This window comes from Berghia stephanieae, unplaced genomic scaffold, assembly GCF_034508935.2.
Source record: "Berghia stephanieae isolate SIO BIC M18660-M18661 unplaced genomic scaffold, UCSD_Bste_1.3 scaffold27, whole genome shotgun sequence".
Taxonomy (NCBI): domain Eukaryota; kingdom Metazoa; phylum Mollusca; class Gastropoda; order Nudibranchia; family Aeolidiidae; genus Berghia; species Berghia stephanieae.
In genome coordinates this window covers 60,001-76,830 of record NW_027623844.1, presented here as the reverse complement: position 1 = coordinate 76,830, position 16,830 = coordinate 60,001, and the positions used below count along the sequence as shown (strand labels likewise).

Sequence of the window (16,830 nt, the reverse complement as noted above, 5' to 3'; positions counted from 1 at the left end):
AGAATGGGTTTAAAATAGTATTTTCATTTTCACATTCAACACGTAAGTTTCCCTATGATTTTTTAAAAGGTGGCATGGATTGTAATATCAATACGTTGTGTGTCGTTGGGTCTGATCCAATTTGGAAATCTTTGGATTAAACCCGCCTAAGACTTTCCTATGACGGTGTTTAAAGGTGGCATGGATTGTATATATCAATATCGTTGTGTGTCGTTGGGTTGATCCAATTATGGAAATCTTTGGATTAAAACACACCTAAGACTCTTCCCTATGACTGTGTTTAAAGGTGGCATGGATTGTACAATATCAATATCGTTGTGTATCGTTGGGTCTGATCCAATTATGGAAATCTTTGGATTCAACACGCCTAAGACTCTTCCTATGACTGTGTTTAAAGGTGGCATGGATTGTACATATCAATATCGTTGTGTGTCGTTGAGTCTGATCCAAATATGGAAATCTTTGGATTCAACACACCTAAGACTCTTCCCTATGACTGTGTTTTAAGGTGGCATGGATTGTATATATCAATATCGTTTGTGTATCGTTGGGTCTGATCAATTATGGAAATCTTTGGATTCAACAAACCTAAGACTCTTCCCTATGACTGTGTTTAAAGGTGGCATGGATTGTACATATCAATATCGTTGTGTGTCGTTGGGTTTGATCCAATTATGGAAATCTTTGGATTCAGTACACCTAAGACTCTTCCCTATGACTTTGTTTAAAGGTGGCAGGGATTGTACATATCAATATCGTTGTGTGTCGTTGGGTCTGATCCAATTATGGAAATCTTTGGATTCAACACGCCTAAGACTCTTCCCTATGACTGTGTTTAAAGGTGGCATGGATTGTACATATCAATATCATTGTGTATCGTTGGGTCTGATCCAATTATGGAAATCTTTGGATTCAACACACCTAAGACTCTTCCTACGACTGTGTTTAAAGGTGCATGGATTGTACATATCAATATCGTTGTGTATCGTTGGGTCTGATCCAATTATGGAAATCTTTGGATTCAACAACACCTAAGACTCTTCCCTACGACTGTGTTTAAAGGTGGCATGGATTGTACATATCAATATCATTGTGTATCGTTGGGTCTGATCCAATTATGGAAATCTTTGGATTCAACACACCTAAGACTCTTCCCTACGACTGTGTTTAAAGGTGGCATGGATTGTACATATCAATATCGTTGTGTATCGTTGGGTTTGATCCAATTACAATATGAGATGGAAAGACTTAAGGAAAAATCAACGTCCTGTCCAAAGGGTAGCAATAACTGTCTTCATTTTCCAAACTTCCATGTTTCAGAACTATATAGGACAGAGCACAACAAGTAACAACCAATCCAACAACTGACAACAACCTCAAACCTGTGACCACGTCCAGACTGGACAGAAACCCGTCATGTTCCTACCTGCTCTTCCATCTTTTCCTGGAGTCCAACGAGGACTCTGTTCAGCATCCTCTGGAGGTTTTCATTAACCTCCATAGTTTTTCTGTGCTGTGAACAGGAACAAAAATAGTTGTTATTTTAAATTGTATATTGTCTCAATGGGTAGATTGATACCTCATCATATAAGTCTCGCTATACAGACAACCTATGACTGTAACAGGGATTATGTGAAATTCCATTTATACATAGACTGTATGTGTTTGTAGACTGTATATATATATATATATATATATATATATAGTGTCAGTAAGATGTCCAATGATGCAGAACAATCTACCATAGTCCATCAATAGAAAGATGTAGCAGGTTGTAGATAAGGGACAGTAATAGCTGGTTGACGTCAACAGTCTATATATATATATAGTGTCAGTAAGATGTCCAATGATGTAGAACAATCTACCATAGTCCATCAATAGAAAGATGTAGCAGGTTGTAGATAAGAGATGATAATATCTGGTTACTGTAAAGCACCTTGATCACGTTCAGTGGATATTGCGAAATATAAAACCAGATTCCTACAGCATTTCCATTTTGAAATTCCAGGAGTTTTCAAGGTGATTTTTTTTTAATTCAAGGATGAAAACAATGAATTATCCTTCCACGCTAAAGTTTCTCCACTAGTGAGGACAACTCAACTCCTTAACTACTGATTCCACAACAGTGTAAAGGCCTCAAGTTTAATTTTCTTCAACTTAGCCAAAGACATCAATGTATTTGATTGAACAAAGAATTTCATGATATTCATATATTCTGTCTTTGACGTCATTTTGTCAGTTATTTTTATTTTGGTGATGTGGTGGTTGTAGTTGTGTTATTAGGGATGGTGATGTGGTGGTAGTCGTAGTAATGGTGGTAGTTTGTTTTTGTTTTTGTTTTTTAAAGGGTTTTTACGGCACTTGCATCACATTCACCTCCAGTAAAAAGGAATAAAATGGGATAGTAAAAAGTTCTAGAATTACTGTCCAATTAAAACACCCAAGAAAAGGTAAGACAAAGGGGAACTGGTTCAAATATGGAACAGATGTAGATTTCAAGAGTACCCGAAAGATACCTAGTTCCACTACCCACCATGTTATGTGGTTGTCGGCAAGCCACCTCTCCCTAGATCAATTTGCGGCACTGTGCTGCGGCTGACACGGGGGGTTATTTCAATCTTCCTTTTGAATAAACCCTAAGACAAATCTCCGCATGGAGAGGATTGAATAAAGGGAACTTTATTATTTTTTACTGTATTGATATGTTACAAGTGTGTGTGTGTGTGGGTGGGGGGGGGGGATATTTCTGTATCACATTTATTTCCCACAGTAGCCAACCATGAGCACGTCATGGCGCGTGGAATTGAATTTGAAACTAATGGAGAAGTGAAAAAAATAAGCAGAGAGGTGTCTTTTATGAAAAGTGGCGATGGAGTGTGTGAGTGGCTGTGTGTGAATGCATGTGTATTATATTGTATACACACACATGCAGTGTAGATAGATACACACGATACACACATTAGTAACTGTGAATATCACAGTAAATCATCAGTGGTCGAAATCACCAGGCACAAAAAAAACCCAACTCTTTAATCAATTCATTTTAAAACGTTGGCTGGGTGAAATGAGTTTGAGGAAACCGTGTTCGAGGTAAAATTTAGTTTGAGGAAGAAATGGAATGACAACAAAGAATAATAAGGAAAAAATTCAGGACATTGGAATGAGTTCCTAGGAAATATTGCTGGAGTGTATGTACATGTGAATTCCACATACAGACACATGGACACACAAAGAGAGAGAGAGAGGAGAGAGAGAGAGAGAAGAGAGAGAGAGAGAGAGAGAGAGAGAGAAGAGAGAGAAAGGGAGAGAGAGAAGGGAGAGAGAGTAGAGAGAGAGGTAGAGAGAGAGAGGTAGAGAGAGAGAAGGAGAGAGGTAAGAGAGAGAGAGGTAGAGGAGAGAGGTAGAGAGAGAGAGAGGTAAGAGAGAGAGAGGATAGAGAGAGAGAGAGAGGAGAGAGAGAGTAGAGAGAGAGAAGAGAGAGAGAGAGAGAGAGAGGTAGAGAGAGAGTAGAGAGAGAGAGTAGAGAGGGAGGAGAGAGAGAGGTAGAGAGAGAGAGAGAGGTAGAGAGAGAGAGAGAGAGAAGTAGAGAGAGAGAGAGAGGTAGAGAGAGAGTGAGGTAGAGAGAGAGAGAGATAGAGAGAGAGAGGTAGAGAGAGAGAGAGAAAGAGAGAGAGAGAGAGGTAGAGAGAGAGAAGAGAGAGAGGAGTAGAGAGAGAGAGAGAGAGGAGAGAGAGAGAGAGAAAGAGAGAGAGGTAGAGAGAGAGAGGTAGAGAGAGAGAGAGAGATAGAGAGAGAGAGAGCGGTAGAGAGAGAGAGAGAGAGAGAGAGAGGGGTAGAGAGAGAGAGAGGTAGAGAGAGAAAGAGAGAGAGAGACAGAGGTAGAGAGAGAGAGAGGTAGAGAGAGAGAGAGATGTAGAGAGAGAGAGAGGTAGAGAGAGAGAGAGGTAGAGAGAGAGAGAGAGAGAGAGAGAGTGAGGTAGAGAGAGAGAGAGATAGAGAGAGAGAGGTAGAGAGAGAGAGAGAAAGAGAGAGAGAGAGGTAGAGAGAGAGAAAGAGAGAGGTAGAGAGAGAGAGAGAGAAAGAGAGAGAGAGGGAGGTAGAGTGAGAGAGAGAGAGGTAGAGAGAGAGATGAGGTAGAGAGAGAGAGAGAGGAGAGAGAGAGTGAGGTAGAGAGAGAGAGAGAGAGGTAGAGAGAGAGAGGTAGAGAGAGAGAGAGAAAGAGAGAGAGAGGTAGAGAGAGAGAGAGAGAGATAGAGAGAGGAGAGAGAGAGAGAGAAAGAGAGAGAGAGAGAGAGAGGAGAGAGAGAGAGAGAGAGAGAGAGAGAGAGAGAGAGGAGAGAGAGAGAGAGAGAGAGAGAGAGAGAGAGAGAGAGGAGAGAGAGAGACAGAAGAGAGAGAGAGAGAGAGAGAGAGAGAGAGAGAGAGAGAGAGAGAGAGGAGAGAGAGAGAGAGAGAGAGAGAAATTCCATCACATGCACACTTACCAAAGATAAAATTGAGAAGATTACACAAATATTAAAAATAATAAACCAGAATATATTTTGTCATTTGTAGGATTTCATAATATCTAAAAGAAACATACTCATAATGAACACATGGAAATGTTGCTGACACTTTAATATGAGTCTAAAGAGAAAAGTATCTTTGAGGATTTGGTCAGATGTCTTCAAAACACAACTGAAAATGTTGTTATGCCCTGGCACTAGTTGCTAGGACAAAACCTGAACGAGTCTGGAGTTGACAGAGCCCTCCTCGGGTTGCTATTTTTTTCTGAACTCCTTAACCACCCAATCAGGGGGTTCAAACCATCGCTATATATAAAGCGATGCGCGAGGAGTCAGAGAGAGTTTTTCCTTGAGTTGTCTCGACTGGACACGACACCGCCTATCAGCAGTTGTGTTTTATTTTATTTTATATTTATATGGGCTGTGGTGTTCTTAATTCATGGATGGAAGGAGAGAGACAAGCAGGATGAATGGATAAGTAGAGCTGTGTCATTCCTATTTGTGTTGTAGATGTAAAGCTAAGTTCTGTGATCAATGTATCGTAATTGTTAATCCAGATTTCCTTTCCTTCATTATTATAATCTCTCTATCAGGGTCATTAAGTGAAGTACAGCCTTCTTCTACCTTCTCTATTTTCTCTTCCAGGCTAGGCTTAGTGCATCGGCCTGATCTGCAGGGGAACTCATCAACGAGTTCCCTCTGTCTTCTATCTTCCTCTGAGTCTTTTCGTTATGTTGATGTTTGGGGCTATCTGGCTCTACCGACTATCCAGGAGGAACTCGATTTGTCACAATGTACAGATTGTTATTCCATGACTAGAATGAACTAGGGCAAAAAACTGTCTGGCCACTTTTCATAGCTTAGTCGGCATTTGGTCTAAGGTGATTTCCAGAATGGTACTAAACAAATATGAGCAACAAAAGGACAGATAATATATGTACATGTGAATTCCACATACAGTCACACATAGACATGGTCATATACACACACAAAGAGAGAGAGAGAGAGAGAGAGAGAGAGAGAGAGAGAGAGAGAGAGATAGAGAGAGGAGAGAGAGGAGAGAGGGAAGAGAGAGAGAGAGAGAGAGAGAGGAGGAGGGGGGGGGGGGGGGGGGGAGAGAGAGAGAGAGAAGGTATAAAGAAAATTCCATCACGTACAAAGATACAATTCAGATGATTCCATAAATACTTTAAACAATAAACCAGAATAAATAAAGTTTTCATGATAATTTCACAAAGTTTAAGGAGTTGATGTAAAAAAAAAAATCCTAGAGAACAAATTGTCAAGAATAAAAACATTTCAACTGATTTTCCACCAACAGCTAGAGTATGGGGATATTCATTTCTATCTATAAATACCTCTTGAGACAAGTCGTTCCATTTCCTCACGGTGTTCCTCTTTCAGTTTAGTAATCTGTAGAGATAAAAAATCATTTAATCCAGGAGGAAAAAGATTCGGTATTTTTATCCGGTTCCATGGACCAAATATCTGAATGATTTTGTTGTCATGATAGGTTTAAATGACAGTGGCCATGATTATCTCAAAGATTGTCTTTAACAAAATGGTCTTTCTGGAATATCATAATCCAGTATCTTGATCTTTTTACCAGTATGTTTATATTGTAAGGGGCGAATTAGGGCTTATTCAACATACGGTACTGTTGTCGGCAAGCCACCTCTCCCTAGATCAATTTGCGGCACTGTGCTGCGGCTGACACGGGGGGTTATTTCAATCTTCCTTTTGAATAAACCCTAAGAAAATCTCCGCATGGAGAGGATTGAATAAAGGAAACTTTATTATCATTTACTTTATTGATATGTTACAAGGTGTGTGTGTGGGGGGGGGGGGGGGGGGGGGGGGGGGGGGGGGGGGGGGATATTTCTGTATCAAATTTATTTCCCAGAGTAGCCAACCATGAGCACGTCATGGCGCGTGGAATTGAATTTGAAACTAATGGAGAAGTGAAAAAAAATAAGCAGAGAGGTGTCTTTTATGAAAAGTGGCGATGGAGTGTGTGAGTGGCTGTATGTGAATGCATGTGTATTATATTGTATACACACACATGCAGTGTAGATAGATACACACGATACACACATAAGTAACTGTGAATATCACAGTAAATCATCAGTGGTCGAAATCACCAGGCACAAAAAAAACCCAACTCTTTAATTAATTGATTTTAAAACGTTGGCTGGGTGAAATGAGTTTGAGGAAACCGTGTTCGAGGTAAAATTTAGTTTGAAGAAGAAATGGAATGACAACAAAGAATAATAAGGAAAAAATTCAGGACATTAGAATGAGTTCCTAGGAAACATTGCTGGAGTGTATGTACATGTGAATTCCACATACAGACACATGGACACACAAAGAGAGAGAGGAGAGAGAGAGAGGAGAGAGAGAGAGAGAAGAGAGAGAGAGAGGGTAGAGAGAGAGAGAGAAAGGGAGAGAGAGAGAGGGGAAAGGGAGGAGAGAGCTAGAGAGAGAGAGAGAGAGAGAGAGGTAGAGAGAGAGAGAGAGGTTAGAAGAGAGGAGAGAGAGAGAGGGTTAGAGGGGAGAGAGGAGAGAGAGAGGAGAATTCCATCACATGCACACTTACCAAAGATAAAATTGAGATGATTACATAAATATTAAAAATAATAAACCAGAATATATTTTGTCGTTTGTAGGACTTCATAATATCTAAATGAAACATTACTCATAATGAACACATAGAAATGTTTGCTGACACTTTAATATGAGTCTAAAGAGAAAAGTATCTTTGAGGATTTGGCCAGATGTCTACAAAACACAACTGAAAATGTTGTTATGCCCTGGCACTGGTTGCTAGGGACAAAACCTGAGCGAGTCTGGAGTTGACAGAGCCCTCCTCGGGTTGCTAGTTTTTTTCTGAACTCCTCAACCACCCAATCAGGGGGTTCGAACCATCGCTATATATAAAGCGATGCGCGAGGAGTCAGAGAGAGGTTTTCCTTGAGTTTTTCTCGGACTGGACATGACACCGCCTATCAGCAGTTGTGTTTTATTTTATTTTATTTTATACAGTCGACTACGCTTGTAGCGATGTCGTCGGGGAACCAGAAAAAGATTGTACATCCGATGTTCGCTACAGCCGTTGGAAGAAAATTCAAGGGAAATAATTCGGACTATTCAACTTCGTTGTAGAGTTAATATATTGAGTTACTGCCCTTATCTTGACAAAAAGTCACCGTGACCACAGTAGACAAATATAATATATTAGTTTTTTTGTGTTTTGTTTTGTTTTGTTTTTTTGTTGTTTTTTTTAATGTTTTTTTGTTGTATTTTAATAAAAAATTCTTTATTACATTTTTTATTAATTTATGCAAATAAACGGAACGATATCTGTATGTGAAACCCATGCCAGGATGGTGCCACATTTGAGACATCATTATTAATACTGCACAGAACAAGGACAAGGCGACAAACAATATTATATCTTTCTATTTGGCCTTAAAGAAACTGACAATACTGGCTTGTTTCTTTCTTTTTTCCTTCTGTTTACTGAGGGTTTTGGCGAACAGTTGCCAAACTGTCATCTGGTATGCCCTTTGGAGAAAATAGGTTTCAATTTGCCAAATGCCTCCAACATTTCATTTTCTGTGACTATGGGCTTTTCCTCTCCCAGATCATCCTCGTTCTCTCCTGACACATGGCTATCCAGGTCCTCTTCTTTTTTGTGCTAGTGGTTGCACTTATTTCGGATGGATCGGTGATGTCTGGATCTCATCTTCAACTCTATGCACTTCGGTGCTGTTGGTGATGGATGTGGTGATGCCATACTCATCAAAAAGCTCTCAAGCAGGCTTTCCTCTGATGTTTGTTGAATCGTGGTGTCAACTTCGTCTGTGTTATCGATTGGAGCGTTTGAATCAACAAAACCAGCTTTCTTGAAACAGTTGTAGATGGTTGCTGGTTCCACTTTGTCCCAATTTGCTTCATCAACTGCACAGCATCCAAAAGAGATGGCTTGAATGTCTCAAATGGATTCCCAGCATCAATGTGGTTAATCAGGCGCTTCAGGAGATGCTGCTCTATAGTGACATTCAAGGTTGTTGATGATGCCATGTCACAAGGTTGAGCCTTGGAAGTGGCGTTTGGTGGCAGGAAAAGCAGTTCAGTGGCTTCAAGTTTATTCCTCGTGGGTGAGCTGTACAGTTATCCACCACCCGGAGACTTTCCGTTGCTCAAAAAGCATTTTTCTGTCAAACTCCTGTAGCCATTCTGTAAAAATGTGTCCTGTATCTATGCTTGGAGTTGGAGTCATACCGAACAGGAAGCTTTCGAATCCCTTTAAAACAACGGGGTGTTTTAAATTTTCGATGACAAAAAGGCCATTTACAACTGCATCATGTTAGCACAACAGAGCACTATCATGCGGTCCTTAGCCATCTTTGTCCCGTGGCAGCTTGTCCCTTGAAGTCCATGGTCTTATCCGGTAAGAGACGCCAAAACAAGCCCGTTTCGTCGGCGTTGAAAATATCGCAAAGGGCGATATTTTTCAAGTTTTTTTCACCAAAACATCCGATTTCCATTGATCCAGGGCATCAACGTCAACGGATGGCTCTCCCCACACACTTTCTTGAAGACGATGTTGTTTCTTTTCTTGAACCTCGACAACCAGCCATCGTTACACTCCCAGTATATTTCCCGAGATCAGCTGCAAATGGATGTTGCTTTTGCTTTCATGAGGGGGCCGCTCACTGGAACATTGTTTCCTCTCATTAAACAAAACCACTGCAATAATGCAGCCTCGACATCATCATAATTGGCGCGACGGGCCCTTTTCTGCTCGGTGCCAACTTCTCCACTGTAGAAATCCTCCTTGTAGCGCTCTTTCAATTTCATTATCCCGATACGGTGTTTGCGACATCCAAACTCAGATGCAGCATTCTTTTGTTTTTTTCCGTTCTCAATTGCACCAATCAGTTCTATTTTTCTCTTCAAAGAAAGCACAACGCGTTTTCTCCTGTCGCCATTGTTTAGTCGAGTTGTAGTTGTAGTCTGTGGTTGAGACAACACACTTAATACATGTACACTAGACTACAACACACGCGAGACAGCACACAAAGGCAATTGGCGAAGTGAGAGAGGTATTATATCTAGTGAAAGAGTAGAGTGAGAGTGAGAGTTCGTTTCGCTCTACTCTGACGCAACACGCAAGACAAGCATCACATACAGTAGAGAAAATCCGCTGTAGGCAAGTTCCCGCTATAGGATAGCAGGGGAAAATGTCCCAAAAAACATGATTACCTCCCTTGAATGTCAATAAAACTAACGTGACCCATGAGCCTTGAAAATGGACTATCTTTGGTTCAGTGTTTGTTTTGTTGTTTGTTTGTTTGTTTTGTTTTGTTTTTTTTTTGGGGGGGGGGGGGGGGTGTTTTTGTTGTTTTTTTTGTTTTGTTTTGTTGTTTTTTTTTGGGTTTTTTTTTGGGGGGGGGGGGGGGGGGGATATAGGCAGGAAGGACTATGATACGAACGAGTGCGAGTATGCTTGAGCAGCAACAATTGCAATGAATGAAGAATGGACAATAGTAATAATAGAGCTGATCTGGATTAAAATGTACACACCACCGCGTGCGCACAAGCTCTTCTCTTTAATTGGCCAAGGGCTTTACACACGGCGTCATCTTGTGCAACGCATCTCTTTTAAAATTAGGTTGCCCAACTTAATTAATCATCGCAGACTGACCAATCAACGCATTTATATATATAGAAATAGAGCGAGCGTAAAAGTAAAAGAAGTGCGGGTAGACACGAGAGTTGTGTGTGAAGACACGAGCGAAATGGCAGACGGAGACGTGTGTGTTAGTCCTGGGTGGCGGGAGGCGGGAGATAGCCCAGTCTACGCCACTCGCTGAGTCGAGGGTGTACAGCTCGCTCAATTTTCCCGCTGGTAAACAAGTTCGGGCCTTTCCTTGACCGCTAAACCCAAGCCAGGTATAAAAAAAGGGGGTTTGTGCAAGGTCCCGTTGTAGCGATGGTCCCGCTGTAGCGGGTGCCGCTATGGTCATGTTCTACCATATTATATCAGTGGTACGTTACACACACAAAGTGTATTGTATGTGTTGTATTGACACAGGCGCTTGGCGAAGTGAGGAAGCAGTGAGTGTGTTTGTGACATCGTTACAACCGTTATATTTTTACTATAAAGTATTATGGTCGGGGATAAGAATACGCATTTTATAACGTCACGAGGATGTAGCGAAGTCATTACAAACGTTTTGTATTTTATGAGGGTTTGTGTTACATGGGTGCCTGTTCTACAGAAAAGATCGTTACTTCCGAAGATCATACAAACCGACTTCGCTAAAGTGGAGTGAACTGTATTTATATGGGCTTGTGGTGTTCTTAATTCAATGGATGGAAGGAGAGAGGACAAGCAGGGGTGAATGGATAAGTAGGTGTGTCATTCCCTTTTTTGTGTTGTAGATGTAAAGCTAAGTTTGTGATCAATGTATCGTAATTTTTAATCCAGATTTCTTTCTTATTATTTAATCTCTCTTTTCAGGGTCATTAAGTGAAGTACGGCCTTCTTCTACCTTCTCTATTTTCTTTCAAAGGCTAGGCTCAGTGCATCGGCTGATTTTGCAGGGGGAACTATCAACGAGTTCCCTCTGTTTTATCTTTCTGAGTTTTTCTTGTGTTGATGTTTGGGGCTATCTGGCTCTACCGACTATAGGAGGAAACGGGGAGTTGTCACAATGTACAGATTGTTATTCCATGACTAGAATGAACTAGGACAAAAAACTGTCTGGCCATTTCCAGCTTAGTCGGCATTGGTCTAAGGTGATTTCCAGAATGGTACTAAACAAATATGAGCAACAAAAGGAAGATAATATATGTACATGTGAATTCCACACATAGTCACATTACATAAATGGACATACAGAGAGAGAGAGAGAGAGAGAGGAGAGAAGGAGAGAGGAGAGAGAGGGGGTGAGATGAGAGAGAGAGAGAGGGAGAGAGAGGAGAGAGAATTCCATCAGTACACACTTACCAAAGTATAATGAGTGATTACAATAAATTTTTAAACAATAAATCAGAATAAATAAAGTTTTCATGATAATTTCACAAAGTTTAAGGAGTTGATGTAAAAAAAAATAATCTAGAGAACAAATTGTCAAGAATAAAAATATTTCAACTGATTTTCCACCAACAGCTAGAGTATGGGGATATTCATTTTATCTATAAATACCTCTTGAGAAACGTCGTCCATTTCTTCGGTGTTCCTCTTTCAGTTTAGTAATCTGTTGAGATAAAAAATCATTTAATCCAGGAGGAAAAAAGATTCGGTATTTTTTATCCGGTTCCATGGACCAAATATCTGAATGATTTGTTGTCATGATAGGTTTAAATGACAGTGGCCATGATTATCTAAAAGATTGTCTTTAACAAAATGGTCTTTCTGGAATATATAATCCAGTATCTTGATCTTTTTACAGTATGTTTTTTTGTAAGGGTGAATTGGGCTTATTAACATACGGTACTGTTGTCGGCAAGCCACCTCTCCCTAGCTTTGCGGGTGCTGTGCTGCGGCTGACACGGGGGTTATTTCAATCTTCCTTTTGAATAAACCCAAAGACAAAATCTCCGCATGGAGAGGATTGAATAAAGGGAACTTTATTATTATTTACTTTATTGATATGTTACAAGTGTGTATGTGTGTGTGTGGGGGGGGGGGGAATTTTCTGTATCAAATTTATTTCCACAGTAGCCAACCATGAGCACGTCATGGCGCGTGGAAATTGAATTTGAACTAATGGAGAAGTGAAAAAAATAAGCAGAGAGGTGTCTTTTATGAAAAGTGGCGATGGAGTGTGGTGAGTGGCTGTATGTGAATGCATGTGTATTATATTGTATACACACACATGCAGTGTAGACAGAACACACGATACACACATTAGTAATGTGATATCACAGTAAATCATCAGTGGTCGAAATCACCAGGCACAAAAAAAAAACCCCAACTCTTTAATTAATTCATTTTAAAGTTGGCTGGGTGAAATGAGTTCGAGGAAACCGTTGTTCGAGGTAAAATTTAGTTTGAGGAAGAAATGGAATGACAACAAAGAAATAATAAGGAAAAAAATCAGGTTTTTAGAATGAGTTCAGGAAAAATTGCTGGGTGTATGTATATGTGAATTCCAATACAGACACATGGACACACAAAGGGAGAGAGGAGAGAGAGAGAGGAGAGAGAGAGAGAGAGAGAGAGAGAGAGGTAGAGAGAGAGAGAGAGAAGTGAGAGAGAGAGAGAGAAAGGGAGAGAGTACAGAGAGAGAGAGAGGAGAGAGAGAGAGAGGTAGAGAGAGAGAGAGAGAGGTGAGAGGGGAGAGAGGTAGAGGAGAGAGAGGAGAGAGAGAGAGAGAGAGATGAGTAGAGAGAGAGAGAGAGAGAGAGGAGAGGAGAGAGAGAGAGTGAGAGAGAGAGAGAGGAGAGAGGAGAGAGAGAGAGAGAGAATTCATCACACGCACACTTACCAAGATAAAATGAGATGATTACATAAATATTAAAAATAATAAACCAGAATATATTTTGTCGTTTGTAGGATTTCATAATATCTAAAAGAAACATACTCATAATGAAACTAGAAATGTTGCTGACACTTTAATATGAGTCTAAAGAGAAAAGTATCTTTGAGGATTTGGTCAGATGTCTTCAAAAACAACTGAAAATGTTTGTTATGCCCTGGCACTGGTTGCTAGGACAAAACCTGAACGAGTTTGGAGTTGACAGAGCCCTCCTCGGGTTGCTAGTTTTTTTCTGAATCCTCAACCACCAATCAGGGGGTTCGAACCATCGCTATATATAAAGCGATGCGCGAGGAGTCAGAGAGAGTTTTTCCTTGAGTTGTCTCGACTGGACACGACACCGCCTATCAGCAGTTGTGTTTTATTTTATTTTATATTTATATGGGCTGTGGTGTTCTTAATTCATGGACGGAAGGAGAGATACAAGCAGGATGAATGGTAAGTAGAGCTGTGTCATTCCTATTTGTGTTGTAAATGTAAAGCTAAGTTCTGTGATCAATGTATCGTAATTGTTAATCAGATTTCTTTCCTTCATTATTATAATCTCTCTATCAGGGTCATTAAGTGAAGTATGGCCTTCTTTTACCTTCTCTACTTTCTCTTCCAGGCTAGGCTCAGTGCATCGGCCTGATCTGCAGGGGAAACTCATCAACGAGTTCCTCTGTCTTCTATCTTCCTCTGAGTCTTTCGTTATGTTGATGTTTGGGGCTATCTGGCTTACCGACTATCAGGAGGAAAACCGAGTTGTCACAATGTACAGATTGTTATTCCATGACTAGAATGAATAGGACAAAAAAACTGTCTGGCCACTTTCCACAGCTTAGTCGGCATTTGGTCTAAGGTGATTTCCAGAATGGTACTAAACAAATATGAGCAACAAAAGGACAGATAATATATGTACATGTGAATTCCACAATAGTCACACATACATACACATGGACATACACAGAGAGAGAGAGAGAGAGAGAGAGAGAGAGAGAGAGAGAGAGAGGGAGGGAGAGAGAGAGAGAGAGAGGGGAGAGAGAGAGAGAGAATTCATCACGTACACACTTACCAAAGATATAATTGAAATGATTACATAAATATTTTAAAAAATAAATCAGAATATATAAATTTTTCATGATAATACCACAAAGTTTAAGGAGTTGATTTAAAAACAAAAAAAATCCTAGAGAACAAATTGTCAAGAATAAAAACATTTCAATGATTTTCCACCAACAGTAGAGTACGGGGATATTCATTTCTATCTATAAATACCTCTTGAGAAACGTCGTCCATTTCCTTACGGTGTTCCTCTTTCAGTTTAGTAATCTGTAGAGATAAAAAATCATTTAATCCAGGAGGAAAAAGATTCGGTATTTTTATCCGGTTCCATGGACCAAATATCTGAATGATTTTGTTGTCATGAATAGGTTTAAATGACAGTGGCCATGATTATCTCAAAGATTGTCTTTAACAAAATGGTCTTTTGGAATATCATAATCCAGTATCTTGATCTTTTTACCAGTATGTTTTTATTGTAAGGGGTGAATTAGGGCTTATTCAAATACGGTACTGTTGTCGGCAAGCACCTCTCCTAGCTCAATTTGCGGGTGCTGTGCTGCGGCTGACACGGGGGTTATTTCAATCTTCCTTTTGAATAAACCCTAGACAAATTCTCCGCATGGAGAGGATTGAATAAAGAAAACTTTATTATTATTTACTGTATTGATATGTTAAAAGTGTTGGTGTGTGTGTGTGGGGGGGGGGGGGATATATTTGTATCACATTTATTTCCCACAGTAGCAACCATGAGCACGTCATGGCGCGTGGAATTGAATTTGAAACTAATGGAGAAGTGAAAAAAAATAAGCAGAGAGGTGTCTTTTATGAAAAGTGGCGATTGGAGTGTGTGAGTGGCTGTGTGTGAATGCATGTGTATTATATTGTATACACACACATGCAGTGTAGATAGATACACACGATACACACATTAGTAACTGTGAATATCACAGTAATCATCAGTGGTCGAAATCACCAGGCACAAAAAAAACCCAACTCTTTAATTAATTCATTTTAAAACGTTGGCTGGGTGAAATGAGTTTGAGGAAACCGTGTTCGAGGGTAAAATTTAGTTTGAGGAAGAAATGGAATGACAACAAAGAATAATAAGGAAAAAATTCAGGACATTGGAATGAGTTCCGAGGAAACATTGTGGGTGTATGTAATGTGAATTCCACATACAGAACATGGACACACAAAGAGAGAGAGGAGAGGAGAGAGAGAGACAGAGAGAGAGGAGAGAGAGGAGAGAGAGAGAGGAGGAGAGAGAGAGAGAGGAGAGAGAGGAAGGGGAGAGAGGGGAGAGAGAGAGAGAGAGAGAGAGAGAGAGAGAGAGAGAGAGAGAAAGAGAGAGACAGAGAGAAAGAAGGAGAGAGAGAGAGAGAGAGAGAGAGAGGAGAGAGAGAAGGAGGAAAGAGAGAGAGAGAGGAAGGGAGAGAGAGAGAGAGAGAGAGAGAGAGAGAGAAAATTCCATCACATGCTCACTTACCAAAGAAAAAATTGAGATGATTACATAAAATATTAAAAATAATAAACCAGAATATATTTTGTGGTTTGTAGGATTTCATAATATCTAAATGAAACATGTGCGAAATGGCAGATGAGAGAGAGAGCTGGCGAACCATGATCTCCAACGTCGTGTCCGACATGTCCGACATGGAACATCGGTAAGGTAAGAAATGAAAAATACTCATAATGAACACATAGAAATGTTGCTGACATTTAATATGAGTCTAAAGAGAAAAGTATCTTTGAGGATTTGGCCAGATGTCTACAAAACACAACTGAAAATGTTGTTATGCCCTGGCATGGTTGCTAGGACAAAACCTGAACGAGTCTGGAGTTGACAGAGCCCTCCTCGGGTTGCTAGTTTTTTCTGAACTCCTCAACCACCCAATTAGGGGGTTCGAACCATCGCTATATAAAGCGATGCGCGAGGAGTCAGAGAGAGGTTTTCCTTGAGTTGTCTCGACTGGACACGACACGGCCTATCAGCAGTTGTGTTTTATTTTATTTTATATTTATATGGGCTGTGGTGTTCTTATTCATGGATGGAAGGAGAGAGACAAGCAGGATGAATGGATAAGTAGAGCTGTGTCATTCTATTTGTGTTGTAGATGTAAAGCTAAGTTCTGTGATCAATGTATCGTAATTGTTAATCCAGATTTCCTTTCCTTCATTATTATAATCTCTCTATCAGGGTCATTAAGTGAAGTACTGCCTTCTTCTACCTTCTCTATTTTCTTTCCAGGCTAGGCTCAGTGCATCGGCCTGATCTGCAGGGGAACTCATCAACGAGTTCCTCTGTCTTCTATCTTCCTCTGAGTCTTTTCGTTGTGTTGATGTTTGGGGCTATCTGGCTTACGAACTATCCAGGAGGAACCCGATTTGTCACAATGTACAGATTGTTATTCCATGACTAGAATGAACTAGGGCAAAAAACTGTTGGACACTTTTCATAGCTTAGTCGGCATTTGGTCTAAGGTGATTTCCAGAATGGTACTAAACAAATATGAGCAACAAAAGGACAGATAATATATGTACATGTGAATTCCACACACAGTCTCACATACACATGGTCATACACACACACAAAGAGAGAGAGGAGAGAGAGATAGAAAGAGAGAGAGACAGAGAGAAGAGAGAGAGAGAGACAGAGAGAGAGAGAGAGGAGAGAGAGAGGGAGAGAGAGAGAGAGAGACAGAGAGAGAAAGAGAGTGAGAGAGGGAGAG

The 16,830-nt window shown here is 40.3% G+C and overlaps 1 protein-coding gene across 5 annotated transcripts in view; it reads right to left on the bottom strand.

Moving 5' to 3' along the window:
* Window positions 1-1,059: 1,059 nt before the first annotated feature.
* The window catches only part of LOC144961501 (uncharacterized), a 52,581-nt gene continuing 36,810 nt past the window's right edge, over window positions 1,060-16,830 (bottom strand). Inside the window, exons 12-15 of one of the 5 annotated variants that reach the window (XM_078894666.1) lie at window positions 14,315-14,368; window positions 11,722-11,773; window positions 5,864-5,918; window positions 1,432-1,513 (exon numbers count right to left, since the gene is read on the bottom strand). In XM_078894666.1, the coding sequence (XP_078750792.1) occupies window positions 5,911-5,918; window positions 11,722-11,773; window positions 14,315-14,368 (114 nt within the window). In that variant the 3' untranslated portion in view covers window positions 1,432-1,513; window positions 5,864-5,910. Of the gene's footprint in view, window positions 1,514-5,863; window positions 5,919-11,721; window positions 11,774-14,314; window positions 14,369-16,830 lie in introns of all 5 variants that reach the window. The other 4 variants (XM_078894665.1, XM_078894664.1, XM_078894663.1 and 1 more) reach the window with 4 other exon arrangements.